The 27,419-nt window shown below is 57.5% G+C and overlaps 2 protein-coding genes across 10 annotated transcripts in view; both read right to left on the bottom strand.

The window, feature by feature from the left end:
- The window catches only part of LOC124972253 (arylsulfatase D-like), a 33,608-nt gene extending 32,822 nt beyond the window's left edge, over nt 1–786 (bottom strand). Inside the window, exon 1 of the mRNA XM_047536525.1 lies at nt 648–786. Within this exon, the coding sequence (XP_047392481.1) occupies nt 648–709 (62 nt within the window). The 5' untranslated portion in view covers nt 710–786. The remainder of the gene's footprint in view (nt 1–647) is intronic.
- Nucleotides 787–2,896: 2,110 nt separating this feature from the next.
- On the bottom strand, nt 2,897–26,295 carry Arsl (arylsulfatase L). Of its 9 annotated transcripts, none has more exons than XM_047536405.1 (13): nt 25,989–26,280; nt 20,515–20,675; nt 20,380–20,426; nt 19,283–19,438; nt 17,279–17,400; nt 14,309–14,491; nt 14,096–14,218; nt 10,707–11,127; nt 9,175–9,311; nt 8,787–8,921; nt 7,529–7,691; nt 6,129–6,250; nt 2,897–3,667 (listed from the first exon to the last, which is right to left on the bottom strand). In XM_047536405.1, the coding sequence occupies exons 3-13, from the start codon at nt 20,400–20,402 to the stop codon at nt 3,312–3,314; spliced, it is 1,941 nt and encodes a 646-aa protein (XP_047392361.1). In that variant the 5' UTR covers nt 20,403–20,426; nt 20,515–20,675; nt 25,989–26,280; the 3' UTR covers nt 2,897–3,311. The 9 variants fall into 9 exon arrangements, with proteins under 9 accessions (XP_047392361.1, XP_047392362.1, XP_047392364.1 ...); XM_047536406.1 differs by having other exon boundaries at nt 20,515–20,749; XM_047536408.1 differs by having other exon boundaries at nt 26,091–26,226.
- Between the last annotated feature and the right edge of the window lie 1,124 nt (nt 26,296–27,419).

The following is a 27,419-nucleotide window of genomic DNA, read 5'->3' on the forward strand; positions in this document are numbered from 1 at the left end:
CTGGAGTTGGAGGGACGGGTCAGTGCTGGGGGGAGGGGGAAAGAGGAGGGGGAGAGGGGTCCGGGGAGCGGGACCCGAGAGGCCTAGGTTGTTCCTCGGGACTGACCAGCAGCATCAAGGAGGGGCGAGGGCAGGGGACAAGGGACGCACCTTAGCGGGGTTCACGGCCGTGGTGGGGGGGGACGGACCCGGACGGGACAGAAGTGCTTCGATTTTACAGGGGAAACACGGCCAAAGCGCTGCGGGTCCTAAAAAGTGTGCGTGCGTGGGTCGCAGCCGTGGTGGGTGACGAGGAGCGTGTCTTACGGGGACCGTGGGGCTTGGCCATGGCTGGGGCGCGGGGGGCCGGGCGCAGGTCGCTGGGAGGGGGCAGGGCCGTGATGGGGGCAAGCCGAGGGTCCCGGTGGGGGTTCGGAGGCCCGAGGGTCTCAGTGTGGGGAAGGCGAGGCCCCAGGGTGGGGCGGGTCGCCCTGCGCAGCCCGGTCGCCCTTCCTGCTCCGCCCGCTACCCTGCCCCGCCGCGCAGAGGAGGCGCCTCGGGCCGGGTCTCGGAGACTCGCCCTCTGCGGGCTCGGCCGCCCCTCCCCCGGGGCCACGCTCGTCCCCTCCCCGGGCCTGAGTGAGGCCGCGTCCCGGGGTCCCGCGCACCTGGCGGAGGGCGAGGCGCGTCCCGCAGGCCTGCGCGCGCCCCTCGGCTCGGCGGATCGCATAGCTGCGCGCTGGCCGGCGGAGGACCTTGGCCTCAGGCTCCTGCGCGCGAACCGCCCGCCCGCGTCCCCGCCCACCGCGCTGCGGCCCGACCCCTCCTGCTTAATCCGCTTAACCTCCAGACCCAGGGCCCGGGGGCGGGTGGCGCCTGGAAACAGGTTCTCCCGGGTCCGCGCCGCCCCGCCGGGCTGGGCTTCCCGAGCAGCTGTTCATCCGGACGCACGGTGAGCCCCCGGGAAGCCAGGGCTGCGCGGGGAACCCCCTGTCTTCACCCCAGCCGAGGTCTCGGGACCGGCCCCGTAAGGTCGGGCGAGCTCCGCGCCTCCGGGCCCCGCGTTTGGAACCTGCAGGGGGCGCTGGAGTCTCGCGCTCCGCACGCTGGCTTCCCGGTTGCGCGCAGGACCCGGGGTGTCTCCGGGCTAAGTGGACCCGGGACCCAGGCGGGCTGGTGGGAGAAGCCTGTCCCTTGGTTCTCCCGCTGCCACAGATAATCTTCACTTGGCCAAATCAGTTCTGTGTCTTCACCAAACGAAACCAGAGCTTCCCCCAGACCCGGGCTGCCCGCAGTCCTTAGGGGTGAGGAGTTGAAAATACACGCGGGAAGCTCACCCCCTCCATTCCGCGTTAGGATCCCCAAGAGTGGTGCTGGTTACTGTGCAAATTTAAATTATGTGCATTTCCGTATGCGTCTGGACTTAATAGGTGGAATTGCATCCAGAAACTCCAAATACCTAAGTTGGGAATGCACTTGCTAAATCTCACCTGCCCATTGTATGGCTTGTTTCTTTTTTCTTCTTGTTTTAATTTTTAAAAATTTTGGTATGGTGCTTAACCACTGAGCCTCATCCTGCGTCCTTTTTTATATCTTTTTTTTTTTTTTTTTTGCGGTGCGAGGGATTGAACCCAGCGCCTTGCGCTTGTGAGGCGAGCACTCTACCACCTGAGCTATCTCCCCAGCCCACTTTTTTATATCTTATACAGACACAGGGTTTGGCTGAGTTGCTGAGGATCTTAGTGAGATTGGCCTCCATCTTGGGATCCTCCTGCCTCAGCCTCCCAAGCCGCTGGGATGAGAGGCACGCACCACCCCGACCGGCATGACTATGTTCTTTGAGGTCAGACCTGGGGTTGCTGAGAGCAGAGATCTCTAAGAACTGCCGAAATCAAGCGCGTTGCGTGCTGTTAGGCAGATTATCTACACATGCTGAGCATGGCCATGGTGCAGAGCCAGAGGGAACCAGGGCCCTGGAAAGGGTTGCGTTTTGGATAGGAAGGTGGGGGGTGTCCGGATTCTGCTGTGTCTCCTTGGGGATGGGGAAAAGCTGTCAAAAGTTAAGTACAGTATATAACATGGAAACTCTGTGTAAGAATATAATCATAATGTAGTAAAACATAAGCTCTAGATGATGATGTCCAACCCTTTTTAATGCACCCATGTCCGCCTGCAATCCTGGCATCTTGGGAGGCTGAGGAAGGAGGATTGCAGATTGGAGGCCAGCCTCAGCACCGTAGGATCTGTCTCAAAACAAAAATATAAAAAGGGGTGGGGGATGTAACTCAGTGGTTACATACATCTGGGTGGAATCCTGGCATCTAATAATAATATTAATAATAATTTCATTGATATTCATGGAATTGAAAACTTGAGACATAAAGAGTTAAGAATATGGAGGCTCTGTGGGAACTTTGGCTCCGGTGTCACCAGAGTCAAGGTTGTGAATGGGTCTAGAGGCGGAGGTGACCCTGCCCGTTCCTCAGTGGGTGCTGAAGAACTCAGGAGGGACGAGGTCAGCTGGTGACCTGGGACACAGCTGGCTTTCTGTTGTCAGGCTGAACTTAGTGGGCGGGGGATGGGGTGCAAGCAGGCCCCTGGGCTTGGCCGGGAAGGAAGAAGGCCTCCGATTCAGACGCCACGTCACGCAGGGACGGCCGTGAAGGGGGTCATTAGTGAGCAGGTCTGGGGTCCATCAGCCCTGGGCTGGGGGTCTGGTCACAGCAGCCCAGGAGACTCACACAGGGATGCACCAGCCCTCTGAGCAGGGCAGGGACCTGAGTGTGTGTCCCCAGGTTCCTGTGCTGAGTCCTCACCAGGAGCTGGTGTGGGAGGTGGGGCTCTGGGAGGGGCTGAGCTCATGGGTGCAGCCCAGGAAGGGGACCAGGGTCCTTCTACAGAGACCAGAGAGCCCCCTGCCCGTCCACCCTGTGAGGACCAGGAGCAGCGCCATCTGTGAGCAGGAAGCAGCCTCAGCAGCCCCGAGCCTGCCCCGCCTGGACCTGGGCTGCACCTGCGGAGCTGAGAGCGGTCAGGTCTGGGGTCCCTCAGTAAGGGATCGGGACAGGATGGGGTCCTGAGGGTGGAGCCTGGCGCCCATGGCACCGGGCCGCACCTTCCGGTGGCCCTGGGGCCGCAGTGGCCTCCCCGGGCGGTCCTCCTCCTCTGCCCCAGCCTCCAATTGCAGGCGGCCCTGGGTCTTCGCTGGTGCCCAGCGCGGCCCCGAGGGTGCTTTCCGTCCAGCGTTGCTCGAGCCTTGTGACCTTATCTTGGATGCGGGGAGTGGCTGGTGGCCGCGGGCGGGAAGCGTCCGCGGCTCCTCCGCGCAGAGGTCACTGCGCGCCGCCCTCGCGGCACCAGCACAGGGGGAAGGGCCCGCAGCAGGGCTGCAGCCACGGCCGCCACACGTTCCGCAGGGTGTCCAGCTGCTGGGGCACCGGGCTCAGCGTCCGCTGGTGCTGCTGCACGGCCTGCTGGACCCTGCCCACCACCTCGTGGAACCGGGGCTCCGTCTCGGGCGTGAGGATGCGGCTCTCCGAGGGGTCTCTCGAGAGGTCAAAGAGCAAGGGCGGGTCATGCTGCCGGACTTGTTCCCCGAAGCACGGGCAGACCCCTCTGCCGTAGCAGGCTCCCGCGCCCTCGGGCTGGAAAATTGGGGTTGCGAAGTGCACCTTCCACACTGTGGCTCCTGGCGGAGGGACAAGAATCACAGAGGTGCCGTCAGGGCACAGAGCGCACTGCTGGAGAACAGCAGCATTCACCCAAGAGGACGTCAAGAGGCCAGTTCCGCCCTGGCGCTGGGTTGAAATCCCAGCAACTCGGGAGGCTGAGGCAGGAGGATGGAGAGTTCAAAACCAACCTCAGCAACAGGGAGGCCCTAAGCAACTCAGTGAGACTCTGTCTCTAAATAAAATCCAAAATAAGGCTGGGGAGGTGGCTCAGGGGTCAGTGTCCCTCCGTTCAATCCCCAGTCCCCTCTCCCAGAAAAAAGAGGTGAATAGATACCATGTAAGCCAGCCACACTGTGGAATACTACACAGCCCTGAAAAGGAAGGAAGCTCTGGCCCTGGCTATATACTGCATGAACCTTGAGAACATGATGCTCAGGGACAGAAGCCAGGAGCACACCCCCTGCAGGACTCTAGGAAACGTCCAGAATAAGCAAAGTCATAGAAATGGAGAATGGATCAGTGGGTGGTGGACGCTGGGGAGTGACTGCTTACTGAGGGCGAGGTCTGCCTTTGGGGTGAGGGAATGTATTTCAGGATTCTTGTGGTATTTTGTTCTTGTCTTCTTTTTTTTTTTTTTAATTGCTTGTTGCAAAAGAGTCAGGCCTGACTGCCCTGCAGTCAGGGTTGGTGAATCCAGCTAGCGGGTGGGTGCACAGGAACAGTTTCTCACACCCTTGTCAGTGGCATTAATGGGGTTGTCCCTGTTCAGCGAAGGTGCTGAGAACCTAGACAAAGTCATAGCATTGGGACCCTGACGGCCGGGACAGCGGGAAGCAGTTAGAGAAATAAGGAAGCCACACAGAAGGCTAAGTGCCTAGAAGAAGATACAGTGGGTCCAGGTGTTGGGAAGCTGAACATAGAGGGTCGTGTGGGTGGAGGTGGGAGGTGGAGACTGACTCTGAGAGGCCACTGGTCAACTCGGGATGTGGACATGGGTGGTGAACCGGCCCTCTGGGTAGCTGGGGTTTTTTTCTTTTCTTTTCTTTTTTGGGTATCAGGGCTTGAACCCAGGATGTGCACTGAACCACCTCCCCAGCCCTTTTTCTTTTTTTATTTTGAGACAGAGTCTTGCTGAGTTGCTTGGGGCCTCCCTAAGTTGCTGAGGCTGGCCTCTGACTTGCGATCCTCCTGCCTCAGCCTCCGGAGCCACTGGGATTGCAGGTGTGTGCACCCCCACACCTGGTTGGATAAGCGCTCCTTTAAGAGTGTTCTGAGGGGCTGGGATTTATTTTGAGGTTTTTGTTTGTTCATTTCTGTTTTTGTGTTTTTGGTGCATGGGCTCAGGAAGGCTGTAGAAGGTGGATAAAGGGACAAAGGATGTGGGGTAACGGAGGGACCCGGAAGGTCTGGTCAGGGCACCGTGAGGGCCAGAGGAACACGCTTCCCATCCACAGATACAAAATAGATGCCTGGAAACAATAATCCAGTGACCAGGGGACAGAGGCCCACCCTGGGCGGTCACCGTATAAAACCAGCATGAAGCGGATGTTCTGGAGGCGAGTTAGAAAGGGTGCTTCATTGAGCTGCGCCCTTGATCCAAAATTGTTTGTTTTTTTTTTAAAAAGAAACAATTCAAGAAGCAAAACTGCATAAGGTGCCATTCAAGGAAACAGACCTGCATCAACTATTCCAGGGCGGCACCGAAAGAGAGGCTTAAAAAATCCTCTCTAATGCTTCTGAGAACAGAGGTCAGGAGATGGCGTTTCCCTCTCGATTCTATGACACGCAGCTAGAGTGCTTTCCAGGGGGGCTGGTAGACACAGAGTCTCAGGAGAGTAGAGGGTTCCCCCGAACCCGGGTCCAGAAAGCAGATCCAGAGCAGAGAAAAGACGTGAAGGCAAAGTAAGAGAGAGCAGAAGATAAATGGGGAAGGAAAAGAAAAGGGAGAGAGCAACTTATTAAACTGAAGAATGACCTTATGGGATTCTGAGAGCTGAACGGATTATCATTATTATTATTGGTCCTGACCACTGAACCCAGGGGTACCTTACCGCTGACCCACATCCCTGGCCCTTTTCAGTTTTTCTTTCATTTTTAATTTTGAGACAGAGTCTAAGTAAGTGGCTGAGGTTGGCCTCCACTTTGCGATCCTCCTGCCTCAGCCTCCCCACAGGCTGGGATCTCAGCCATGCGCTCTGCGCCCCGTCAAGCACTGGATTTTATTTTATTTTTTTAAAGAACCAATACTGTTGGTAAGGGCAGTGAGCCAGGGAGGGTGAACAGGGCCCCGCAGCGGCGGCAGGGACAACGTGGCCGCCTGTCACTCAGGAAGGAGGGGGCCAGCCATTACAAAGAGGCCAGAAACAGGAAAGGCGTGAAGATGCAGAGAAGGGGAAACAGAAGCCCTTGCCACCGCATCCCCCGCGTCTGCGGCCACCCGAGGGCTCGTCACAGGGCTGGGGACCTCCGCCTACTTACTGTCCCGTTGGTGCCACCGGGCCGCATGCAGGAAGCGCTCGCAGTAGTGCAGCAGGAATTCGTGCTCCGAGTGCGGGGCAGCGCCCAGGAGCAAGGGCCACAGGTCCCGGCCATCGATCACTCTGCGGAAGAACAGCGACCTCAGCGGCAGCGGGCGAAACGGGCCCTGGAGAGCGGAGTCTGGAGAGGCGGAGCCTCAGGAAGCTCCGCCCCGCTGGGCGTGGCGGCCTCGGCCTCCGGCCTCCGCCTCTGAGTACAAGGCAGCCAGGCGGCTCCAGGGCGAACCCTGCGCCACCCGCCGGGTTCTGCGCTGGCCGAGGGCTGCTGCGGGTTCCAGGGTCACTGTCTGCACGCGTGTTGGAACCAGGGCTGCATCTACCTTTTTGACGGGCAGCCACGACATCGGGTACTGTACCTGCCAGTCACCGCCCTTGCTCGGGGTCCAGGGGCAACCCAGCCCAGGATCCCGGTTTAAATGGTGTAGTATTTGCTGGTCGCCTAGACCCGCCCTCCTGTGTGCTTTAAATCAAACGCAAATGGCCTTTAATGCCTCGTTACCGTAAACGCTGCCTAAATAGTCAGGACAGATGCTTTTTAATTTTCTTTTTTTTTTTTGTAGCAGGGATGGAACCCACGGGTGCTTAACTACTGAGCCACCTCCCCAGCTTTTTGTGTTTTAAATCTAGATACAGGGGTCTCCCTGAATTGCTTAGTGCCTCACTAAGTTGCTGAGGCTGGCCTCCAACTGGCTATCCTCCTGCCTCAGCCTCCTGAGCCAACTGGGATGACTAGCATGTGCCACATGACAGTATATTTTTTTTTAAATAAGGCTAATGGGTTAGTTTTTAAAAAATCATAAAACCTTTAAAGTTGTTTTCTAATAAAGACGCACTTTTCTAATATAAAGTATATTTCTAGTACATATGTATTCGAATGTATGAATACATATTTAAATTGTATGGCCTGTATCCATATATATCAGGACTGGAGCTGGAATCTGAGCTTTCTGAATGTATATGCTGCCTGTTTCTAGTCTGCAAACTGGACTGCACCGCGGTCTACGTGTAACGCATGGGCACGTGGTTAAAGCGCAGGAAGCATAAGCATAAATCCATGTCGATACCTGCAGGGCTCGTAAGACTGGATGCGTAATTACGTATGCAAATACATGTGACTGTTACCTATCTTGGTATGTAAATTAGATATCATACAGAACAAGCATGGTCACGTCGAATGAGATCCATGCACATATTCAGCTATGGGGACAATGACGTGCACGTCTCCACACGTGCGTTTATGCCTCCTGCGATCGCATAGGCCGCTGGCGACACACAGATACACCTCAGCGCGCGGGTACTGTCTGCAGGCCCCGCGAACTGCCCTCTTTGGACCTTCCGTACCTGTCCTGGGGCACCTGGCCGCCCCCCAGCCGGACCAGGGTGGGGAACACGTCCATCAGGCTGGTGGGCTCTTGGATCACGCGGCCGGCGGGCAGCACCCCTGGCCACCGGAGGATGCCGGGCACGCGGATGCCCCCTTCCCAGCCGCCCATGCCTTTGCCACCTGCCAGGAAGAGAAAACGATGTGGCTGGAGATCGGCGGACGTTGCGAGACGGGGCCCGGGCGCGGGGTGGAGCTGCTGCGGCTCAAACGTGCAGAGTGGGAGGTCGCAGAGCGAAGCGGGGCGAGTGCGGCGACCCAGGACATCCAGGAAGGCTGCGTCCCGGGCCTCCGTGGAACAGCGCAAACCCGGCAGAGGGGAACCGACTCTGCGCACAGACCCCGGGGTCCCAGTCCCACCCTGGGCGCGCAGGCTGGTCCCAGTCCCACCCTGGGGTGCAGGGCAGGTAGGGCAAGCACAGGCTGGTCCCGGTCCCACCCCGGGGTGCAGGGCAGGCAGGGCGCACACAGGCTTGTCCCTGTCTGGCCCCGGTCCCACCCCAGGGTGCAGGGCAGGTGGGGCAAGCACAGGCTGGTCCCGTCCCACCCTGGGGTACAGGGCAGGCAGGGCGCGCACGAGCTTGTCCTGGTTGCAGGGCAGGTGGGGCGCGCGCCGGCTGGTTTTGGTCCCACCCCGGGGTGCAGCGCAGGTGGGGCACATGCACGGGCTGGTCCCGGTCCGGGTCCCTCCCGGGCACCTTCCTGACACCCGGATGCGCCAGCTCCGCGTGGCAACAGCGCTTACTACCTAAGAACTTAAGGCTCCCACGTGGAAAAAGCACTGCAGGGCAGGGGCGGCCTGAGGCCGTGCGCACAGCCCGGAGCCCCGGGGGGCGGAAGGGGTGGCGCCCTAAAGCCCACGCCCCGCCCCACGGTGGCTGCACGCCTGCGCAGAGGGTGGACGTCCACAGGGGCAGATCACTTCTGTAAAGCAGGAACCCAACCCGGGCGGATCCTGCCACCGTATCAAGTTTGAAACTAAGCCAAGGTGATGTGCAGAGAGCCCTGTGAATATTCGAAAAGCCACGTGTGCAAAAAAATTAACAACTAAGGCATCTGAGCACGGCCGGTTATGCTTTCTACCCTGGCTGGAAAGAAATCGCAGCAGGTGGGCGTCCGCGTCTGCAGACGGCGGGCGGGAAGGGCCCTTCCAGTGCCAGAGCTGGGAAGGGCAGGGAAGAGGGTCCGCAGGAGGAGACGGGGGCACCCCGGCCTCACCCCGGTAGATCCCGTTCCAGCCTCCGTACTGGTGGCTTCCCAGTCGAGACTCCAAGGATCCCCCGTGGTCCGAGGTGAAGTAGACCAGGGTCCGCTCGGCCAGGCCTTCCTTGTCCACCGTGTCCAGGATCCGCCCTGCGGAGAGCAGAGGCGGGTGGGCTGGCGCAACCCAGCAGCCCTGAGGCCCAGCTGCGCGGCCTGCGCTCCAGCCTTTTTTGGAAAGAATTGCGCAACAGCGAGCGCTTAGTGTCAGGGCCCGAGGGAAGCAGCCGGGTCTTCTCCACGGGAGATGGATGTGTCCCGGCGCGTTCTCCCCTGTCCCCTGTGGGATCGGGACGGGGCATCTCCAGCCAGGTCTTCTGGGGGTGGGGCAGGGGAAGACACTCACCCACCATCCAGTCCATCTCCTCCACATTGTCCCCGTATAACCCGTGACGGCTCCGCCCCAGGAAGTCTTTGGTGGTGACAAGAGGAACGTGGACGTGTAGGAAGGAGACGAAGAGGAGGAACGGCCGCTGCTTATTCCTAAAAATGAAGATTGTTGTTATAAGTCTGGCGACATCCATGTGGAAGGTCTGGGGACCCTCAACACAGTGCATTCAAGCATCTTTGGTCTTGTCCCCCCCAAGAGCAAACACACACACAACCCCTGCTCAACAGCGGAAGGAGCTCACGTTTAAGGATCGGGTGCATGGTACATGCCCGTCCTCCCAGGGCCCGGGAGGCTGAGGCAGGAGGATCGCAAGTTGGAGGCCAGCCTCAGTAACTTAATGAGGCCCTGAGCAACTCAGTGAGACCCTGTCTCTAAATAAAACATAAAAAGGACTGGAGATATGACTCAGTGGTTGAGCATCCCTGGGTTCAATCCCCAGTACTAAAAAATAAAATAAAAATCAAATTCCCTTCTAAAATACTCTTAAAAAATCCACATCACACTTTTCCGTCTGAATATTGTGATTCTCAAACTCTACGCACTTCACCCTGTTGTCTGTCCGGACCTTCATTTTGTTAAGTTATTCAGAAGTTGCGTCTACTCCTGAGCGTGGCTGACAGATTAAGTGGTCTTGCACATGAAATTTTCTTTATAAGTGCTATCAGCTAATGAGTTCTTTCCCTTTTCGTTGCTGCATTATAATTATAAATAATGGTGGGATTTGTTGTTCCATGCTGGAATCTGCACAGAAGCTCAGAGCATAATGTGGTCCATATGAAATCAACCGCATAATGAGTTTTTAGGACATGAAATAATCACGAGATTAATAATCATAAGACGTTAAAAACGAGGCATGACACATTCACATGCATAGCAGCCCGATTCACAAAAGCCAAGCTATTGAATCAACTGAGGTGTCCATCCATCCATGGATGAATGGATGAAGGAAATGTGGTGAATGTATGCTGTGGAGTATTACTCAGCCATGAAGAAGAATGAGTTTACGGGGTGTGCTGGTCAAGGGGTGAACCTGGAGAGCGTCACGCTAAGTGAAATAAGCCAGACCCGGAAAAATCAAGGCTGAAACGTTTCCTCTGCTCTGCAGAATCTAGAAAGAATAAGCGGGGATAAAGGAAGAGAGAGATGGAATTCCATCCAAGGAGAAGAGAGATCAGTGGAGCAGAGGAAGGGGGCTGAGGGAGAAGAGGAGGACGGCAGGGGACCACCCCACCCAGGACCCTTGAGGCGCCAGCCCCGTGGATCTGAGCCCGGCACCGCCCGTCCCAACCCTGCGGTCGCCATGTTTTCAGGGACCAGGTGCAAACCAGACGGCGAGGCTGGGCACAGCCTGTGTCCCATTTCCCAGGAAAAGCCTTTCCGAGTCTGGGCTGCCTCAGGCTTCAGACCCCGTGACATCAGAAGGTGCCCGAAGACGCCCGTGGGGGCCAGGCCAGGCGAGGGGAGGAGGCTGGCCCTCCCGAGCTCACCTGTGCAGAAAGGAGGCGGCCTCCTGGAGGAAGAGAGGCGAGGCCGCCTCCAAGTCCATGGGCTGCTGCGCGATGCTGCGGTTCCTCATCAGGAAGCAGTCGGCGAGCACGATCAGGCGGCCCACGGAGCGCGCGGCGGCCAGGAGCGCGGCGGCGGCCAGCGCTGCCCCCAGGACGGGCGCCCAGGAGCCGGCGGGCCGGACCAGCTTGCGCGCGGCCAGCGTCAGCGCGGCCACCGCCGAGACCTGGACCCAGAGGCCAAGCGCGCGCTCCAGGGCCACGCGCTTCTCGGAGAGCTCGGCCTGCGCGCAGTCGCCCATCATGGTGAAGGGCATCCCCAGGAAGCTGTCGAAGCCGTGCGCCTGCGGGTGGTGGCAGTGGTCGCCCGCGGAGGCGCAGTTCAGGCCCAGGTGCCATTTTCCTGGGGCGGGGCAGAGAAGCAGCGGCTACTGCATTTGTCACGACTTGGTCTGCAATGTCCCCCCCCAACCCCCAGGTCCTGCCTTGAGCCTGGGTCCCCGGGCACCATGTCCAGAGGGCAGAGGCCAGAGGAGGCTGGCTCCTGAACTCAGGAGTGGCTCCATCCACCAACGGCTCCTAACTGAAGAGACCAGGCGTCGCGGGCACGGCCTGCAGGACACCCGTGTCCCTGGCCCTTCCTCTTTCCCTCGGCTTCCTGTCTGCCTGCCATGAGCTGAGCTGCTGCCCTCCACCAGGCTCTTCAGCCTCATGATGTTCTGCCTCCCCTCCAGCCCAGAACCACGGAGAGGGGAGACTCAGCCCAAGGAAGGAGGGCAGGGGAACACGTCCTTGGGGACTATATCCTGTCCCTGGCTTCTCGCTCGCTCGCTCACTCTCTATGCCTCCCTATTTCCTGGTTGCAATGGGCAACCTGCTCTCCTCCTCCAGGCCCTTCCGCCATTTTGTTCTTGGGCCAGAGCCATGGAGTCGCCCACCATGGACTGAACCTCTGAATCCATGAGCCCAGGTGGTAACTCAAGGCAGGTGGGGTGTGGCTGGAGGAGGTGGTTACTGGGGACATCCCTTGGGGACTATATCCTGTCCCTGGCTCCTTGGGGACTATATCCTGTCCCTGGCTCCTTGGGGACTATATCCTGTCCCTGGCTCCTTGGGGACTATATCCTGTCCCTGGCTCCATGGGGACTATGTCCTGTCCCCGGCTCCTTGGGGACTATATCCTGTCCCTGGCTCCTTGGGGACTATGTCCTGTCCCTGGCTCCTTGGGGACTATATCCTGTCCCTGGCTCCTTGGGGACTATATCCTGTCCCTGGCTCCTTGGGGACTACATCCTGTCCCTGGATCCTTGGGGACTATATCCTGTCCCTGGCTCCTTGGGGACTACATCCTGTCCCTGGCTCCATGGGGTTGATATCTGGTCCCTGGTGAGCAGAGCTCTCTCTTCTTCCTGGTGCCACGTCCTGAGCTGCTCTCCTCCTCCAGGCCCTTCCGCCATTTTGTTCTGCCTCACCTTGGGCCACAGCCATGGAGTCGCCCACCATGGGCTGAACCTCTGACACCATGAGCCCCAATAAATCTTTCCCTTTTCAAGTTGCTGTTTCCTGGGTGCTTTGGACGGGAATCTGGCTGCGTTCCAGGCGCTCTCCTGGGGTCTGGGGTGGGGTAGGGAGGCGGGGGTGGTGACGTCACTGGCCACAGGACCTGACCTCCTCCTTGAAGCGCTTCCTGGGTGATTCCTCAGGACAGGGTAAGCCATGGCCACAGATCAGATGCTTCTCGCTCAGATCTGGAGACCGAGCATTAAAGCGAAGGTACCGCGAGGCTGCCGACCCCCTGCAGGGTCTAGGGAGAGGGCTCCTGGCTCTCCCTGTGGCTGGGCATCTGTCCCCTGGCCTCGCCGCCTTCTCTGAACGTCCCTCTCCATCTGTCCCCTGAACAGGACCCTTGCCCTGGCCCCCAGAGTCCCCTGGACGGTCGCCTCAAGGTCCTTCCTTCAGCTACCCGACCGTCTCCACAGGGGTCACGGGCTGCCCTAGGACCCGCTGTCCTCCGTTCTGTCAGTCACGGTGGGAAACATGCGGGCCCGACGGCACCTCTCCTGAGCCCAGGGGACTATTTCCCTCCTTATTCAAGAAGCCTCAGAGCGTGGCGGCCACTTGGGAAGCGCTGACGTAGTTTTAGGCCTTGTCAGTCGTCCTGGGTGGCTCGAAGTCGACAGGGGGACGTCCCCAGGGTCTTTGCAAACGCCGCACCAAGACGTGGGCTCCGTGGGTTCCTGCAGCGCTTGGCTGATACCCTTGTTCAGGCTACGCCTGGTTCAGGCTACAGCGCTCGGCGGTCGGAGCAGGAAGAATCCAGAGCCCTCGGGTTGGTGCTGAGAGCGCCATCCTCCAGGATCAGCCGAGGACAAAGACTTCCTGGCTTTGGGAGAGGGAGGCCCAGCATGGAGGCCAGCTTCAGAGTGCGAGACCATTCCAGAGCTCAGCTCTCGACCCCAGTCAAGGAAGAGTCCCATCTCCTGTGCAGCCACCGAGGGTATCGATGAGGCCACACTGCGTGTCCTCCGGGGTGCCACGGTGTGTGCCACCCGGAAACCTCATGTGATTCCCAGGGCCTCCACAGACCCGTCCACCTTGGGTCGTGAAGGTCTATGGATTTGGCCAGGTAGCCTCGGCCTCGGTGATTGACGGATGTGATCGCGCTTAAAAGTGATTACCACATGCTGGGGATCGTGGCCGCGGGGTCCCCTTTCCTGTCTCCCTGTCCACGGCCCTGAAGTTCTGTCTTAACTAGTTTTTGTTCGGTCTCTACTGGAGTCTGTTGACCTACCGAAAAACAGGCACGTGCTTTACAGAGGCTCAGCGGGAGGGAGGCCATATGGAAAGTTTTGGTCCGTGAGCATCGAGCTTCTGTTGTTCTGATACTTGATTTTTGTGCAATGGGGGGGTCATCGGTGTTATTCAGAATGGCCTCCAACTTCAGGCCTCAAGTGATCCTCCTGCCTCTGCCTCTGGAACAGCTGAGACTAAAGCCAAGCCACTATGTCCTGCCATCCGATTATTATTTTTAAATGAATTTTTTTTAAGGTACCAGGGGTGCTGTACCACCGAGCCACCTCCCCAGCACTTTTTATGTTTTTCTTTTGAGTCTTGCTAAGCTGCTGAGGCCGGCCTCCTACAGGCAATCCTCCTGCCTTGGCCTCCCAAGCGGTCAATTACACTGTGCCCGGTGAGCTGGCTTGGGTTGAATAACTCTCGGCGCCAAGCGGCCTGGGAGATAACGTCATTTCTGTCATCGGGGAAATCACCGGGGACCTGACTGGTAAGCGATTCCAAACGTTTTTAGTTCAATGTTCCCTTCAGAGAAAAGCGGTGAGCTCAAGAGTTGGAAAAATTAAAAATGCACCTACCTATGAGACCGGTGGCGTAGCCCTGGTCTCGCAGAATTTTTGCAAAAGTGATCTCGTCGGCGGGGAGTCCCCCCGAGGCCGCCGTCCACTGGAGCACACGCAGGGCGTTGCTGGAGACCATGCCTTGGACCAGTCGTGGGGAAAAATAAAGTCAGCGTTAGCTGTTGGCTTTTAGATGACGATGATGATCATCGTACTATTATTATTTCAAACCTGGAATATTCAGAAGAACCCTCCGTGATGGAGAATCCCGCCGAGAAGCTCCCCCGCAAGGTCTTGCCTGGCGGAACCATGCTCTCCGCAGGGCCCGCCCTCTTAAGGGGACTTCTGACAGTAAATTCAGATATACAGACACATGATGGATGGACGCACAGGTGGGTGGATAGAGACGCAGAGCTATGGACGGACAGATGGACAGTCAGATCAGTAGATAATGGAGAGACGGTAATCAGTTGACAGGTGGATGTACAGGGGTATGGGTGGATGCACAGATGATCGATGGATGACGGATTGATAGAATTGATAGAGGAATGGATAGACAGAAATGTGGACAGAGTCATGGATGGACAGATGGACAGTCAGATCAGTAGATAATGGAGAGATGGTGACCAGTTGACAGGTGAATGTACAGGGGTATGGATGGATGCACAGATGATTGATGGATGGGTGGAGGATGGACAGATAGATAATAGATATTTAGACAGATATTGATGATGGTTGGACAGATGAATGGTTGCATAAAAAGAGAGGTGGATGGATGGGTGAATATATAGATAGATGATAGACAGAATTGATGTACAGAGGGATAGAGATGTGGATGGAGATATGGATGGGTAGATGGATAGATCACCAGGCAATGGAGAGACAATAATTAGTGGACAGATGAATGTACAGAGGTATGGATGGAAGCATGGATAACGGATGGATGGATGGACAGATAGATAATAGATACATATAGATGATTGTTGGATAAAAAGAAATATGGATATATAGATAGATGATAGAATTGATGGACAGAAGAACAGAGATATGGATGGAAGATGGACAGATAGACAACAGATATTTAGACAGAGACAATTATTGAATAAATGAATGGACAGATGGATGGATGGATGGATGGACAGATGGACTGATAGAATTGATAGGTGAATGGATAAACAGAAATGCGTGTAGAGATATGAATGGATGGATGGAAATATATATTTATAGATAGATGGATGAGAGAGGATGAGTATATATGTAGATGGATAGATAACAGATGACAGAGATAACTGATGGATAAATGAATCGATGGATGGAAAGAGATATGGCTGGATGCATATGTAGATATAGAAACATGGATGACAGAGGATGACTAAATACACAGATGGATAGATAACAGATTCACAGATACACAGAAATAATTGGTTGATGGATGGATGGATGGATGGACAGAAGCTAGAGGTAAGGATGGGTGAATGCCTGAAAAGACAGTAGACAGGGGAGAGAGAGGATGGATGCAATGGATTCTGTTTCCTTGGAGATCCCTGACGGGTCCAGGATCTGAATCTTCCCCTGGAGTCAGGGGCAGATGCCTCAGACTCAGAGTCAAAGAGCAGAGCGATGCTCAGGAAGAGACAGAGAGTCCTGAAGTGTTGGTCTTCTCCCAACCCAACTCCCTGGGAGATGGAGGATGTTAAGCTAAACAATATATCCACGTCAAGAAGTCTTTAAGGCTTAAAGACACCTGAGATTTTTGTACCTCCCAGTCAGACACAAATGAACTAGTGCTATTATAGTTTGGGTTTGATACGTCCCCCCAAAAACTGTGTTGAAGGCCTGGTTCCCAGAGGATGGTGCTAACAGGTGGTGGAGCCTTTAAGAGGCGGGGTCTAGTGGGAGGAAGTGAGGTCTTTGGGGGCGTGGCCTGGAAGCCATACTGCAGCCCACCACTCCTCCTGCTTCAAGGTCCCTCCATGCTCTCCTGTGACCATGTGCTGGCTCACCACCAGACCACAGCCACGGAGCCATGGACCAGGGACAGAACCCTCCCAAACCATGAACCAAAAATAGACCTTTGGTCCTTCTGAGCCTATTTCTCTCACAAAGCTGACTTGTCCAGGGGCCTTTTCAAATAATTGGGAAAAAGAGAGAAGATTTCATAACCTGTTGTGTTGGTCAGCTTTTTCAGCCCTGTGACCAAAAGACCTGATGAGGACAACTTTAGAGGAGGAAAAGTTTATCTGGGGCTCACAGTTTCACAGGTTCAGTCCATGCTGGGCTGACTCCATGGCTCTGGCCCAAGGTGAGGCAGAACAAAATGGCGGAAGGGCCTGGAGGAGGAGAGCAGCTCAGGACGTGGCACCAGGAAGCAGAGGGAGCTCTGCTCACCAGGGACCAGATATCAACCCCATGGAGCCAGGGACAGGATATAGTCCCCAAGGAGCCAGGGACAGGATTTAGTCCCCAAGGAGCCAGGGACAGGATATAGTCCCCATGGAGCCAGGGACAGGATATAGTACCCAAGGAGCCAGGGACAGGATATAGTCCCCAAGGAGCCAGGGACAGGATATAGTCCCCAAGGAGCCAGGGACAGGATATAGTCCCCAAGGAGCCAGGGACAGGATATAGTCCCCAAGGAGCCAGGGACAGGATATAGTCCCCAATGGATGTCCCCAGTGACCCGCCTCCTCCAGCCACACCCACCTGCCTACAGTCACCACCCAGCTAGTCCATTCAAGTGGATTAATCCACTGATGAGGTTAAGGCTCTCATAACTCATCACTGCACCTCTGAACTGTCTTGCATTTTCTCACACATCAGCTTTTGGGGGACACCTCACATCTAAACCAGAACACCTATAAAATGGTCTGAAATTCAAAATGCAATAAGCATGAGTGACGTTTTATTGAGATATGGCCACACCCCTGTTCGAGTGCACTGCCCGCTGGTGACTTCAATAATGGGCTTGAGAAGCCACAGCAGAGACTAGGGGGCCTGCTACCTTGAATTATTTGCTACCATGCCTGACAGAGAGAATGCTCTGTGCCCATAGTGCAGTCCCAGGTCGGTCACCTGGCTGCCCGTGTGGCTGCAGCGTAATGGACGAACTCCGTGCGAGGGACCAATCTGTCCCATATTTTTGGAGGACAGGAGAAGGCTGCAGGTGAGCATGCCCTCGTTTGTCCCCAGGGCTGGACTAACCTGAGCGGATCGGGTACCTGCCGGTCAGGAAAGCCGCCCTGCTCGGGGTGCACACGGAGGCGGCCGCGATGTGCTGCGTCAGCCTCACGCCCTCCTCCGCCAGCCGGTCGATATTCGGCGTCCTAGGAGACAAAAGAGGTCCACTCTTGACGAAGCAGCCTGGTTTTGCAGAGCGAATCTCGACGCGAGTTTTGGCAACGTCAGCAGGTCTTCCCTGAACGCATGTCAGGAACGGTCCAGAGCTCCAAATGTCCTCAGGACCTTCAAAAAGTATGTCGAGAGCTCCAATGTCCTCAAGACCTTCGAAGAACCTGGCAAGAGCACCAAAGTCCTCAGGACCTTCAAAGAACATGGCAAGAGCTCCAAATGTCCTCAGGACCTTCAAAAAGTATGTCGAGAGCTCCAATGTGCTCAAGACCTTCGAAGAACGTTGCAAGAACTTCAAAGTCCTCAGGACCTTCAAAGAACATGGCAAGAGCTCCAAATGTCCTCAGGACCTTCAAAAAGTATGTCGAGAGCTCCAATGTCCTGAAGACCTTCGAAGAACATGGCAAGAACTTCAAAGTCCTTAGGACCTTCAAAGAACATGGCAAGAGCTCCAAATGTCCTCAGGACCTGCAAAAAGCATGTCAAGAGCTCCAATGTCCTGAAGACCTTCGAAGAACATGGCAAGAACTTCAAAGTCCTCAGGACCTTCAAAGAACATGGTAAGAACTCCAAATGTCCTTGGGACCTTCAAAGATCATGGCAAGAACTTCAAACGTCCTCAAGACCTTCCAAGAACATAGCAAGAACTTCAAATGTCCTGAAGACCTTAAAAAAAAAAAAAATGTCCAGAACTTTAAACGTCCTCAGGACCTTCAAAAAAATATGGCAAGAGCTCCAAATGTCCTGAAGACCTTTGAAAAAAATACGTCCAGAACTTCAAATGTCCTCAGGACCTTCAAAGAAAATGGCAAGAACTCTGAATGTCCTCAAGACCTTCAAAGAACATGGTACGAACTCCAAATGCCCTTGGGACCTTCAAAAAAACTGATGTCAAGAACGTCAGGTGTCCTCGGGACCTTGACGGAAACATCGTCCTGATGCAGGATGGCTGGCCGCAAGTCCAGCAGGCCCTCGGCCTGAGAGGCAGATACGGAGGCCGGTTCAGAACCAGGCGTCTCCTCCTCACTTGGACCTCACGGTCTGCACGGGCAGGTTCAAGCTCACGCGCACCCAGGTGGGTAACGGACAAGGAAGACCCAGCACGTGGACTCAGCTCCACGCCGCGTCCCCGAGGGCCTTCAGCAGATGCCAGAATCCTGGGAGGACCATTCTGGTGACGGATGTGCACGTTATATTCCAGGATCGGGGGGACACAGGCTCCTCTGTCTGGGGCAGAGCAATCTGGCAGGGGCCACGGAAATCACTCTCAGCGGCTGGGCTGGGCGCCAGGGGCGGATGGACGCGAGGGGCGGATGGACACGATGGACGCGAGGGGCGGATGGACGCGGGGTCTGGGCTCGCGGCCACCAAACTGATTTTCTGAAGAGCGCCCGTCATGCAGGGGTGGACGAGGATGGTCGTTTAGATTGAAGTCAGCGTCCTTTGCAGGATGGATTGGAGCTGGATCCAGGTTTTGGGAAAGGAAGCAACGTGTGCAGCCCTGGGTGACCGTCCCAACTGCCCATTCCTGGGGTCTCAGGGCACCCCCGAATTTCCCGTGTTGGAAACGTCACCCCCGAAGTCACCTCAGGGGTATCTGGAGCGGGCGGTGACAGGGTCCCGTGGGCTCTTCCCTCAGAACGGGGCATGCTTGGAGGGGTGGGTCGGGGTCCTACCGGCCAGCTCTGTCTCCGCGGGTGCCCCCGCCAGTCAGGGAGCCGCAGGAGGACTGACCGCCAGGCCCTTGGGAGGTCCAGCCTCCAGGGCTGGGAGCTCCGCCGGCCTCTATTCCTACACAGATCACAGATCCAGGATCTGGTTCACCAAGGTCACCCCAGGACCCCCTCCGTTCCTTGCCTCAGGGTCTTGTTGCCGTAGCAGCCGAGGTCCCCAATGCCAAGGTCGTCCGCCATCAGGAGCAGGAGGTTGGGCCGCCAGCCGGACGCGTCTCTGCAGGTGGAAGGCCCCACTCCCAACAGCAGACCCAGGGCCAGGGCCAGGGCCAAGCAGCGCCTGAAAGGGAAGCCGCCCAAGGGAGGCTCACCCTGGGCCCTGCGCACAGCAGATTTGCGGGGTGGGACGCGCAGTTAGCGTCCCAGGGTTGGATGGGACCAGCAGCTTCCGGAACCGCTCGAGCACTTGAGATATAGGTATATATTTTCTCAGTTAAAATCTCTTCAGGCCATTAATGGGGTTATATGGACTTTGAAAATGCTTTCGGGGGCTCCAGAGCCTGCTGTCCTGGTTCAGCTACGGAAACGCGTAATTTACGGTTTTTTAAAATGCACGGACCGTCTCACAGAACGACTAATCCCTGCTCTTCTCCAGCTGGGTTCTCTCCCTTTCCTTCTCTCTTTTCTTTTATTTTTTTTTGGGGGGGAGGGCATACCAGGGATTGAGCTCAGGGGTACTCGACCCCTGAGCCCCCTCCCCAGCCCTATTTTGCATTTTATTTAGAGACAGGGTCTCCCTGAGTTTCTGAGGGCCTCCCTTTGGCTGAGGCTGGCTTTGAACTCACGATCCTCCCGCCTCAGCCTCCCCAGCCGCTGGGGTGACAGGCGTTTGCCACCACACCTGGATCCATTTTTCTTTCTTAAATGGCGAAACCAGGGTTTCACCCTTGGACTGGGGCGTTGGGGGTCCCTGGCTACCAGTTGGGACACGGAGTAGACAGGAGCTCCGGGCTGTGGCGAGTCCCTGGAAGCTGGTCCTCCTGAGCCCATTGAAAAACACCAGGCTTTGCAGCAGCACAGGAAAAGCCCGAGTCTGTAATGGAGGCTGTGAGGGACCCTCCCAGGGTCCGGGACCCCGGGTCCCTCAGAGGGATCACAATTCCCGTGCCCGAGGCTCTAAACGCCCCCTGAGTCCCTCACGGAGCTGAGGTGCCGGCTCATGGGAGGGGGACGGGGACATGCAGAATCGGGACCTGGTGGGCGCGGATCACCCTGTCTTACCAGCGATGCGCCGGCCGCGGCATGTTCTCCCAGGCACCTTCTGTGTCCTGCAAAGAAACAAGGAGTTCAGAAGATGAGCAGCAGAGCCTGCGGCCGCCCAGAGGGAAAGGGTCACGATGCAGCTGCCTGGCGCACCTTGGCTCCCTCGGTACCGGCCCCAGGGGAACCTCAGGACCACGGCCACCCCTCGGAGGAGGACGCGCAAGCCCGGGGCTCAGACTCGTTCCAACGCTCTGTCAGAAAGGCAGACAAGCCGGCGTGGCGGGTCTCGCTCCTCCTCTCGGTGACTCTGGAGGCTGCGGCAGGAGGATTGCAAGTTGGGAGGCCAGCCTCAGCAACTTTGCAAGATCCTAAGCCAAAGCGTGAGATCCTGTCTCAAAATAAAATTATAATAATGACAATAATAATAATAATAAAGGCCTGGTTAACTGGTTCATCTCAATCCTCACTTGCTTTTTAAAAAAAACTAAAATAACAATGTGATAGAAATAGAGTCTTTAGGAGCTTTGCCGAGCAGATGGTCCCGTGGCAAGCAGCGTACTCGGCTGTCGTGGGGAGGATGTGGGGCAGGCGATTCAGAAAGGACCGGGCACTGCGGTCGCCACCCGGTCTTGCTGCGCGGAGGGCTGCGCTCCGGGCCGGCGGGGGTGCGTTTGGCGCCCCGCGCGCGGGTCCGCTATGCGCGGAGTCCTGAGGTCCGTCTGCTCCTGGGCCCTCGAGTCAGGGCTGCGTCTTGCTTTTGCGGACCTACTGTCTGTGCAGCGCATCCCGGGCCCGGGGACCCTGACCCGCCAGCAGGTCCTTGGAGCGCCGGCCCCACCGTCCGGTCGCGGGGCAGTGGCTGAACCAAGGCTGGACGAGCCCTGGACACTGGGCTCTGACCATTGGTCAGCAAGCTCCGGTACCCAGGCCGAGGCGGCGGACCAGGCCCACCTGGGACAGGCCCCTGCAGGCGCCTGGGTTGCAACCCTGGCCCGCGACCTCTGTGTCTCACCCGCGCGGACGCGTGAGTGACCCCGCGGCCCCCAGCGCTGGGCGTCGGGAGGTGCGCGTCCGCCGGGCGTTGCGGGGCACCAGAGTCCGGCGCCACCTCCTGGGTGCGCGTGACCAGCTGGAGCCACCGAGAGGGACCCGAGCGGGGGAAGAGCTGGGCTTTCACCTCGGCGTGGGCGCGGGCGGGACCCGACGAGGCCCTTTTTAAAAGGGCCAGAGCGGCAGCCCCGTGGGGACCCGGGAGAGCAAAGTGGGGCTGGGACTCAGAAATGGGCCGGTGGAGACTCCACCAAGGTCACACCGGGGACTCCACCAAGGTCACACGGGGCTGTGGGGCAAGAGGCGCAGGACGGGAGGAGCGTGCCAAGGTCCTGTGGCCAGTGGGTCCAGAGACCAGGGAGGGCAGAGGCAGCGCCGCGGCTCTTTCCGATTCTCTCTCCCAGAGGCCCCGCGGGGCAGCTGCCCGCACAGGTTGACCGTCCCTTATGCAGAACGCTGGGGACCCGATCTGCTTCGGATCTCATTTTTTTGGTTTTTATTTCGGGATTGTTTGCTTCCTGAGTCTCGCTGGAGACCCAAGTCTGAACCTGAGGCCGCTTCTGGCTCCTTCACGCCCTGAACCCAGCCCGGGGCAGAGGCTGGGCGGGGCTGGAGTCTGCAAGGCCGTGAGGCCCGCGGGGGACACGCCCCCCACAGACGGACACCTGTCTGTCACCTCTCCACTTGATTTCCGAGCCCTTGGAGTTGGGGATGCGGGATGTTGGAGCGGTGGGCGGATTCCGGGGAGGGAACCAGGGCCGGCGGAAGACAAGGGACCTTCCGAGCAAAGAAAAACGCCCATCATAGGAGAAGACAGAGCAGGTGCCGAGGCCAAGACCCCAAGAAAACCAAGTGGACGGGAAGGAGATGCATCTGTGGGGGAGCGAGAGCCAGATTGGGGGTCTCTTTTTGGAATGGCAAGATTTTCCACAGGAGTGCGTTCTTGAGGCAATGCGAAATAAATACTGCCACACGATTTACTGCTAGAAGAAAAAGAAAAAGCTGTTGGAAGTTTCCATTGGAATGTATTGGGTTGGCCCATGCACGGATTTTATGTTTTTTTGTTTTTTGTTTTTTTATTTTTTTTGGTTACTGGGTTTTGTGAACCCAGGGCCGCTTCACCACTGAGCCACATCCCCAGCCCTTTTTATGTTTTATTTTGACGCAGGGTCTCGCTAAGTGGCTTAGGGTCTCCCTAAGTTGCTGAGGCCAGCCTCCAACTTGCCATCCTCCGGCCTCAGCCTCCAGAGTTGCTGGGATGATAGGCGTGTGCCAGGGTGTCCCAACCATGTACAAATGCAATGAGAGGCGAGAGAGAGAGAGAGAGAGAGAGAGAGAGAGAGAGAGAGAGAGAGAGAGGGAGAGAGAACATATCTATACATCTATGGTAACTTACCCTTGCAGCTTAAATTAAAGAAATAGAAATAGTTCTTACAACATAAGAAAAAGGACAAACCCCAAAATACTGGGAGGGAGCAGGAAGCACTGAGAACAGGCCTGTCAGCCCAGCCTCTGGGGAGGCTGAGGCAGGAGGATCGAGAGTTGGAGGCCAGCCTCAGCCAAAGCGAGGTCCTAAGCCACTCAGTGAGACCCTGTCTCTAAATAAAATGCAAAATAGGGCTGGGGAGGGGGCTCAGGGGTTGAGGGCCCCTGAGTTCAATCCCTGGTACCAAAAAAAAAAAAAAAAAGAAAAGAAAAAAGGAAACATAGGTAGGTTGCAAGATTTGGGGTCTTTTCTCCGGACAGCAAGATTCCCAAGAGAAATGCCACATCTTCCCTTGGTGCTGTACTGATTTCTAACTCAACTACTAAGGAAAGGAATCAAAAAACAATTTTTTTGCAGTGCTGGGGACGGAACCCAGGGTCCCGAGCCTGCCAGGCGAGCTCTCGGCCACTCAGGTCCAGCCTCAGCCCCAGGACTTAATTTAAAACCAGGCCCCGAGAGAGACCCGGACACGCCGAGGGTCGGGAAGCACTCTATTGTTTTCCTGAGGCCGCGTGGCCGTGGGCCAAAGCCGCGACACTGATTTAAAGGAGCCCTCGGGCGCCAGCGTCCAGCAAGAGAGAGGGCCAGGCCAAGCCGTGGGAGGCTGCTGGCCACCGCGCTGTCCGGGGCTGCTCTGTGCCTCGTTCTGTCCCCTGCACCTGGGACTCGCCTGTGTCCTGGACACAGAGAGAAGAGGCGGAGGCTTGGCGGGGAGTCTGACTGCGGAGGCCGAGGGGACCCGGGGACCCCGTCTGTGAAAACCTGTACCGTCCAGGGAGCCATACTGAGTTCCTGGGTCTATTATTCAGACCCGGACAGAGTGTTTGGTTGGGGACAGAGAAGCGGCTGGGCCCGGAGCTGGAGTGGCAGCGGAATCTTCCAGAACATGCACAGAATGGCTACAGCCCGGCGTTTGCCCCTGAGTTCCTTGATCAAGGGCCAGAAGCTTCCAGAGCGAAGACAGAACGCTACGTAAGACGCTCTGGGCTGGGAGGTCTCCGCCTGCCCTCCGGACTTACCGTCCAGAATGACCGTCCAGTCGCTGCCCACGTCCCTGCTCGGGGACCTCACGGCCACCCAGACGCCGGCCACCCGGGCTGAGGTTCTTAAGACCTTTGCTCTCAGCTCCGGTCTTTCTGCCAAGAAAATGAAACTTCGCTCTTCCAGCCGGGCCCAGGGACGCAGGCCCGGAATCCCAGCAACTTAGGAGGCTGAGGCAGGAGGATGGCAGGTTGGAGGCCAGCCTCCGCCACTTAGCCAGGCCCTAAACGACTCAGCAAGACCCTGACTCTAAAGAAAAACATAAAAAGGGCTGTGGAGGTGGCTCAGTGGTGAAGCACCCCTGGGTTCAATCCCCGAAACCAGAAAAAAATCATCTCCTAACTAATTATTTTTTGTTTCTTTGTTCTTTCTTGTTGTGCTGAAGATTAACTCTCACTGAATCACACGCGTTAGGTGAGCGCTTTACAACTGAGCTATAGCCCCAGCTCTTTCTATTCTATTTTGAAACAGGGTCTGACTTGCCAAGGCTGGCCTCCAACTAGCGATCCTCCAGCCTCAGCCTCCGGAGCTGCTCAGATGACGGGTGTGAGCCAGCTCACCCGACCCTCCTAGCTATGGTGGAATATGAACTCCGTTGTCATTACGTGTGTCCTCCCCACCATTTTTGATCTAAGAGGACGGGGGCTTCCAAGGGTTCCACTTGATATCTCTTCCCATTGCCTCTAGGGAAGATCCATCAGCAACCATTTAGTCCCTGACACCCCTAGATTATTTACTTAGCACCCCAAGTTTGTTCTGCTTGGGGACTTGGGGTTGCACTTCAATCGTTAGCATAGCACAGCAACATTATTACTTACAGGTATCTGAATGCAGTCACGCATCACCTAACCAGGGGACGCCTTCAAAGAAAAGGGTCGTAAGGCCATCTCTGTGGCTGAGCAGACACACAAGAGCCTCTGCACAGATACCTAGTGAACCGCCTGGTCCCCACCTGGCCTGGATGGCAGAAGCCATAGCGTCTAGGCGACAGATTTGCCTACATGCTCCTCTTGAACAGTAGGCAACTGCAACACCGTGACATGTACTGGTAACATCTCAACAAAGCCTAAGCACTAAGATCCAGTGAAACATGATCTAAAGAATTGACAGAAGGTGACCTGTGAGGTCCTTTTCCGGGGCACAGAGCTTGCAGGATGAGCAGGCCTCTGGTTGAGTCCTTGAGCGCTCAGTGAGTGTCAAAGCGGAGGATATGAATGCAAGCCTGTCATCCCAGCTGCTCAGGAGGCTGAGGCAGGAGGATGGCAAGTTGAAGGCCAGCCTCAGCAACTCAGTGCTCAAAAAAATATAAAAAGGGCTGGGGATGTGGCTCTGTGGTCAAGGGTCCCTGGGTTAAGTCCCTGGTACCAAAAAAGAAAAAAGAAAAAGAAAAAGGAGAAGATCCTGCGCACTTAGGTTACATGACACACTGTTTTCTTTTCAATAATAAATCGACCCTAGCTCGCTGGAAGTTTTTCACTTCATAAACTTGTGCTTTTTTTTTTTTTAAACTCTGGACTCTTTTGTAAGGATGCTTGGCTCAAGGACAAACAGCGTGGTTAGAAATGGAAGAAGTTCGCCCGCCTTTGGCAAAGCACTTACGTGAAAAGGATTCTCGTGCGCTCTCAGCCGTACGCTTCTTTCCTTATAAAACCTGCGCTTCTATTTTTGTTGTTTCTTGCAGCAAAATTGGTAGGAAGGGGCTCCTCCTCGCCCATCGGGGGAGCCTCTGGCTGCGATCGGGTTCAGGGACAGAACCCGCGGCGGGAGAGCCGGGCCTCCGCTCTCAGCCTCAACAGGCGGCCTCCACGCTGCCTCCCGCCGGCCGCGCTCACCTCGGCTTAGGGCCGACGCAGCACAGGACTCGGAGGAGCAGCTCGCCCTGCAGTTCAGCTCTGGCGGAGCCTCTGCCCCTGGTGGGTGCGCCCGGGCGCACAGGCCCGGGGCCGCGGAGACCCGAGCCTCGGTGAGACCCGAGCCTGCGAGGCTGCGGCTCCTCCGGCCCCCCGCGTCCTTCCTCCCCGCAGGCACTTTAAAGCCCCTCCAGACAAACCTGCACGCGACGCCCCTGCTCCGCTAGGAGCTTCTGCGATACTGCAGAGTCGTGGAGGCCGCCGAGCCTCGCCGGGCAGCCTCGGGCGCGCGCGACGGTTACCTGCACCGCGGTCGGCGGGGAGGCCGGCGCAGCTCCCGGGACGCGCGGGCGGAGGCGCCACGTCTGCGCGCAGCGGCGGTGCTGCGGCCTCCCTGCCTCCAGTGCCAGCTCGGCGGTCCCGGGCAGCTCGGCCCCGGCGCGCCCGCCCTCCCGCGCCGTGTCCGCAGAGGCTTCCGGTTCATTCCGCGCCGCGGAGCCGGCAGGGGCTGCAGGCGCCCGCCCAGCAGCCGGCCTGGCACGGCCCGCGTCTCCCAGCGCGGCCTCGGCTGGCTGCGCTCCAGGAGGCCGGCGGGCGGAGGCTCGGAATCCCACGCGCGCTCGGGACACAGCCTCGCGCGCGGTGGCCACGACCCCGGGCGCGGCCCATCGGGCATCTGGAAATCCAGAAATGCTGCCGCGGCCGCCTCGCGGACCAGCGCCACTGTCATTTTATCTTTTCTTTTGAAGTTGCTCCGAAAATAATAAAAAGACAGGAGGCGCCGGAGAGGAGGCTCGGTGAAAACGCCGGCCTGCGCTTAATCCCGGGCCTCTCGTCCCGCGCCGCCCCTCCATCCCCCTCTCCCTCCATCCCCTCCCCCTCCATTCCCCTCCCCCTCCATCCCCTCCCCTCCTCCCCCCTCCATTCCCCTCCCCCTCCCCTTACTCCTCTACCCTCCTCCCCTCCCCCGTGCCTTCCCCTCCCCCTCCTCCTCCGTTCCCCTCCCCCTCCCCTTCTCTACCCCTTCTCCCCCTCCTCCTGTTCCTTCCCCTCCCCCTGCTTCCCTCCCCCTCCTCCCCTCCCCCTCTTCCCCTCCCCCTCCCCTTCTCTACCCCTTCTCCCCCTCCTTTTGTTCCTTCCCCTCCCCCTCCTCCCCTCCCCCTCTTTCCCCTCCCTCCTCCCCTCCCCCCCACTTCCCCTCCCCGCCCCCTCCCCTCTCACCATCTGGGGTGCAATCCAGGCGCCCCTCCCGCCGGCCGCCCCCGCGCCCCTGCCGTCCACCCAGGACCCTGCGACGCCCCCGGGGCAGCCGGACCTGGCCGCTCCGCACACCCAGCGCGCAGTTGCTCCGGGGTCGCTTCAGCCCCGCGGGCTGGAAGATAAAACCAGAAGGTGCCCCCGACCCCGGGCCCCGCGTGCGCTGGAGAAAGTCCCTCCCGGCGCCGCGTCCACCCGGGGCTGCTGCGAGTCCCGCCCGATCTGCCTCAGCTGCTCTGCGAGGCCCGACCTGGGCTGAGCTCAGCGGGCTTTGCAAACCCCAGGCCTCTGGGTCCCGCAGCCGCGAGTGTCACCGACCTCAAGAGGAGAAGGGCCTCAGCTGTGTCAGAGGAACTTCAGGAAAGTCCTGGAGC

Source organism: Sciurus carolinensis, chromosome X, assembly GCF_902686445.1.
Source record: "Sciurus carolinensis chromosome X, mSciCar1.2, whole genome shotgun sequence".
Classification (NCBI taxonomy): domain Eukaryota; kingdom Metazoa; phylum Chordata; class Mammalia; order Rodentia; family Sciuridae; genus Sciurus; species Sciurus carolinensis.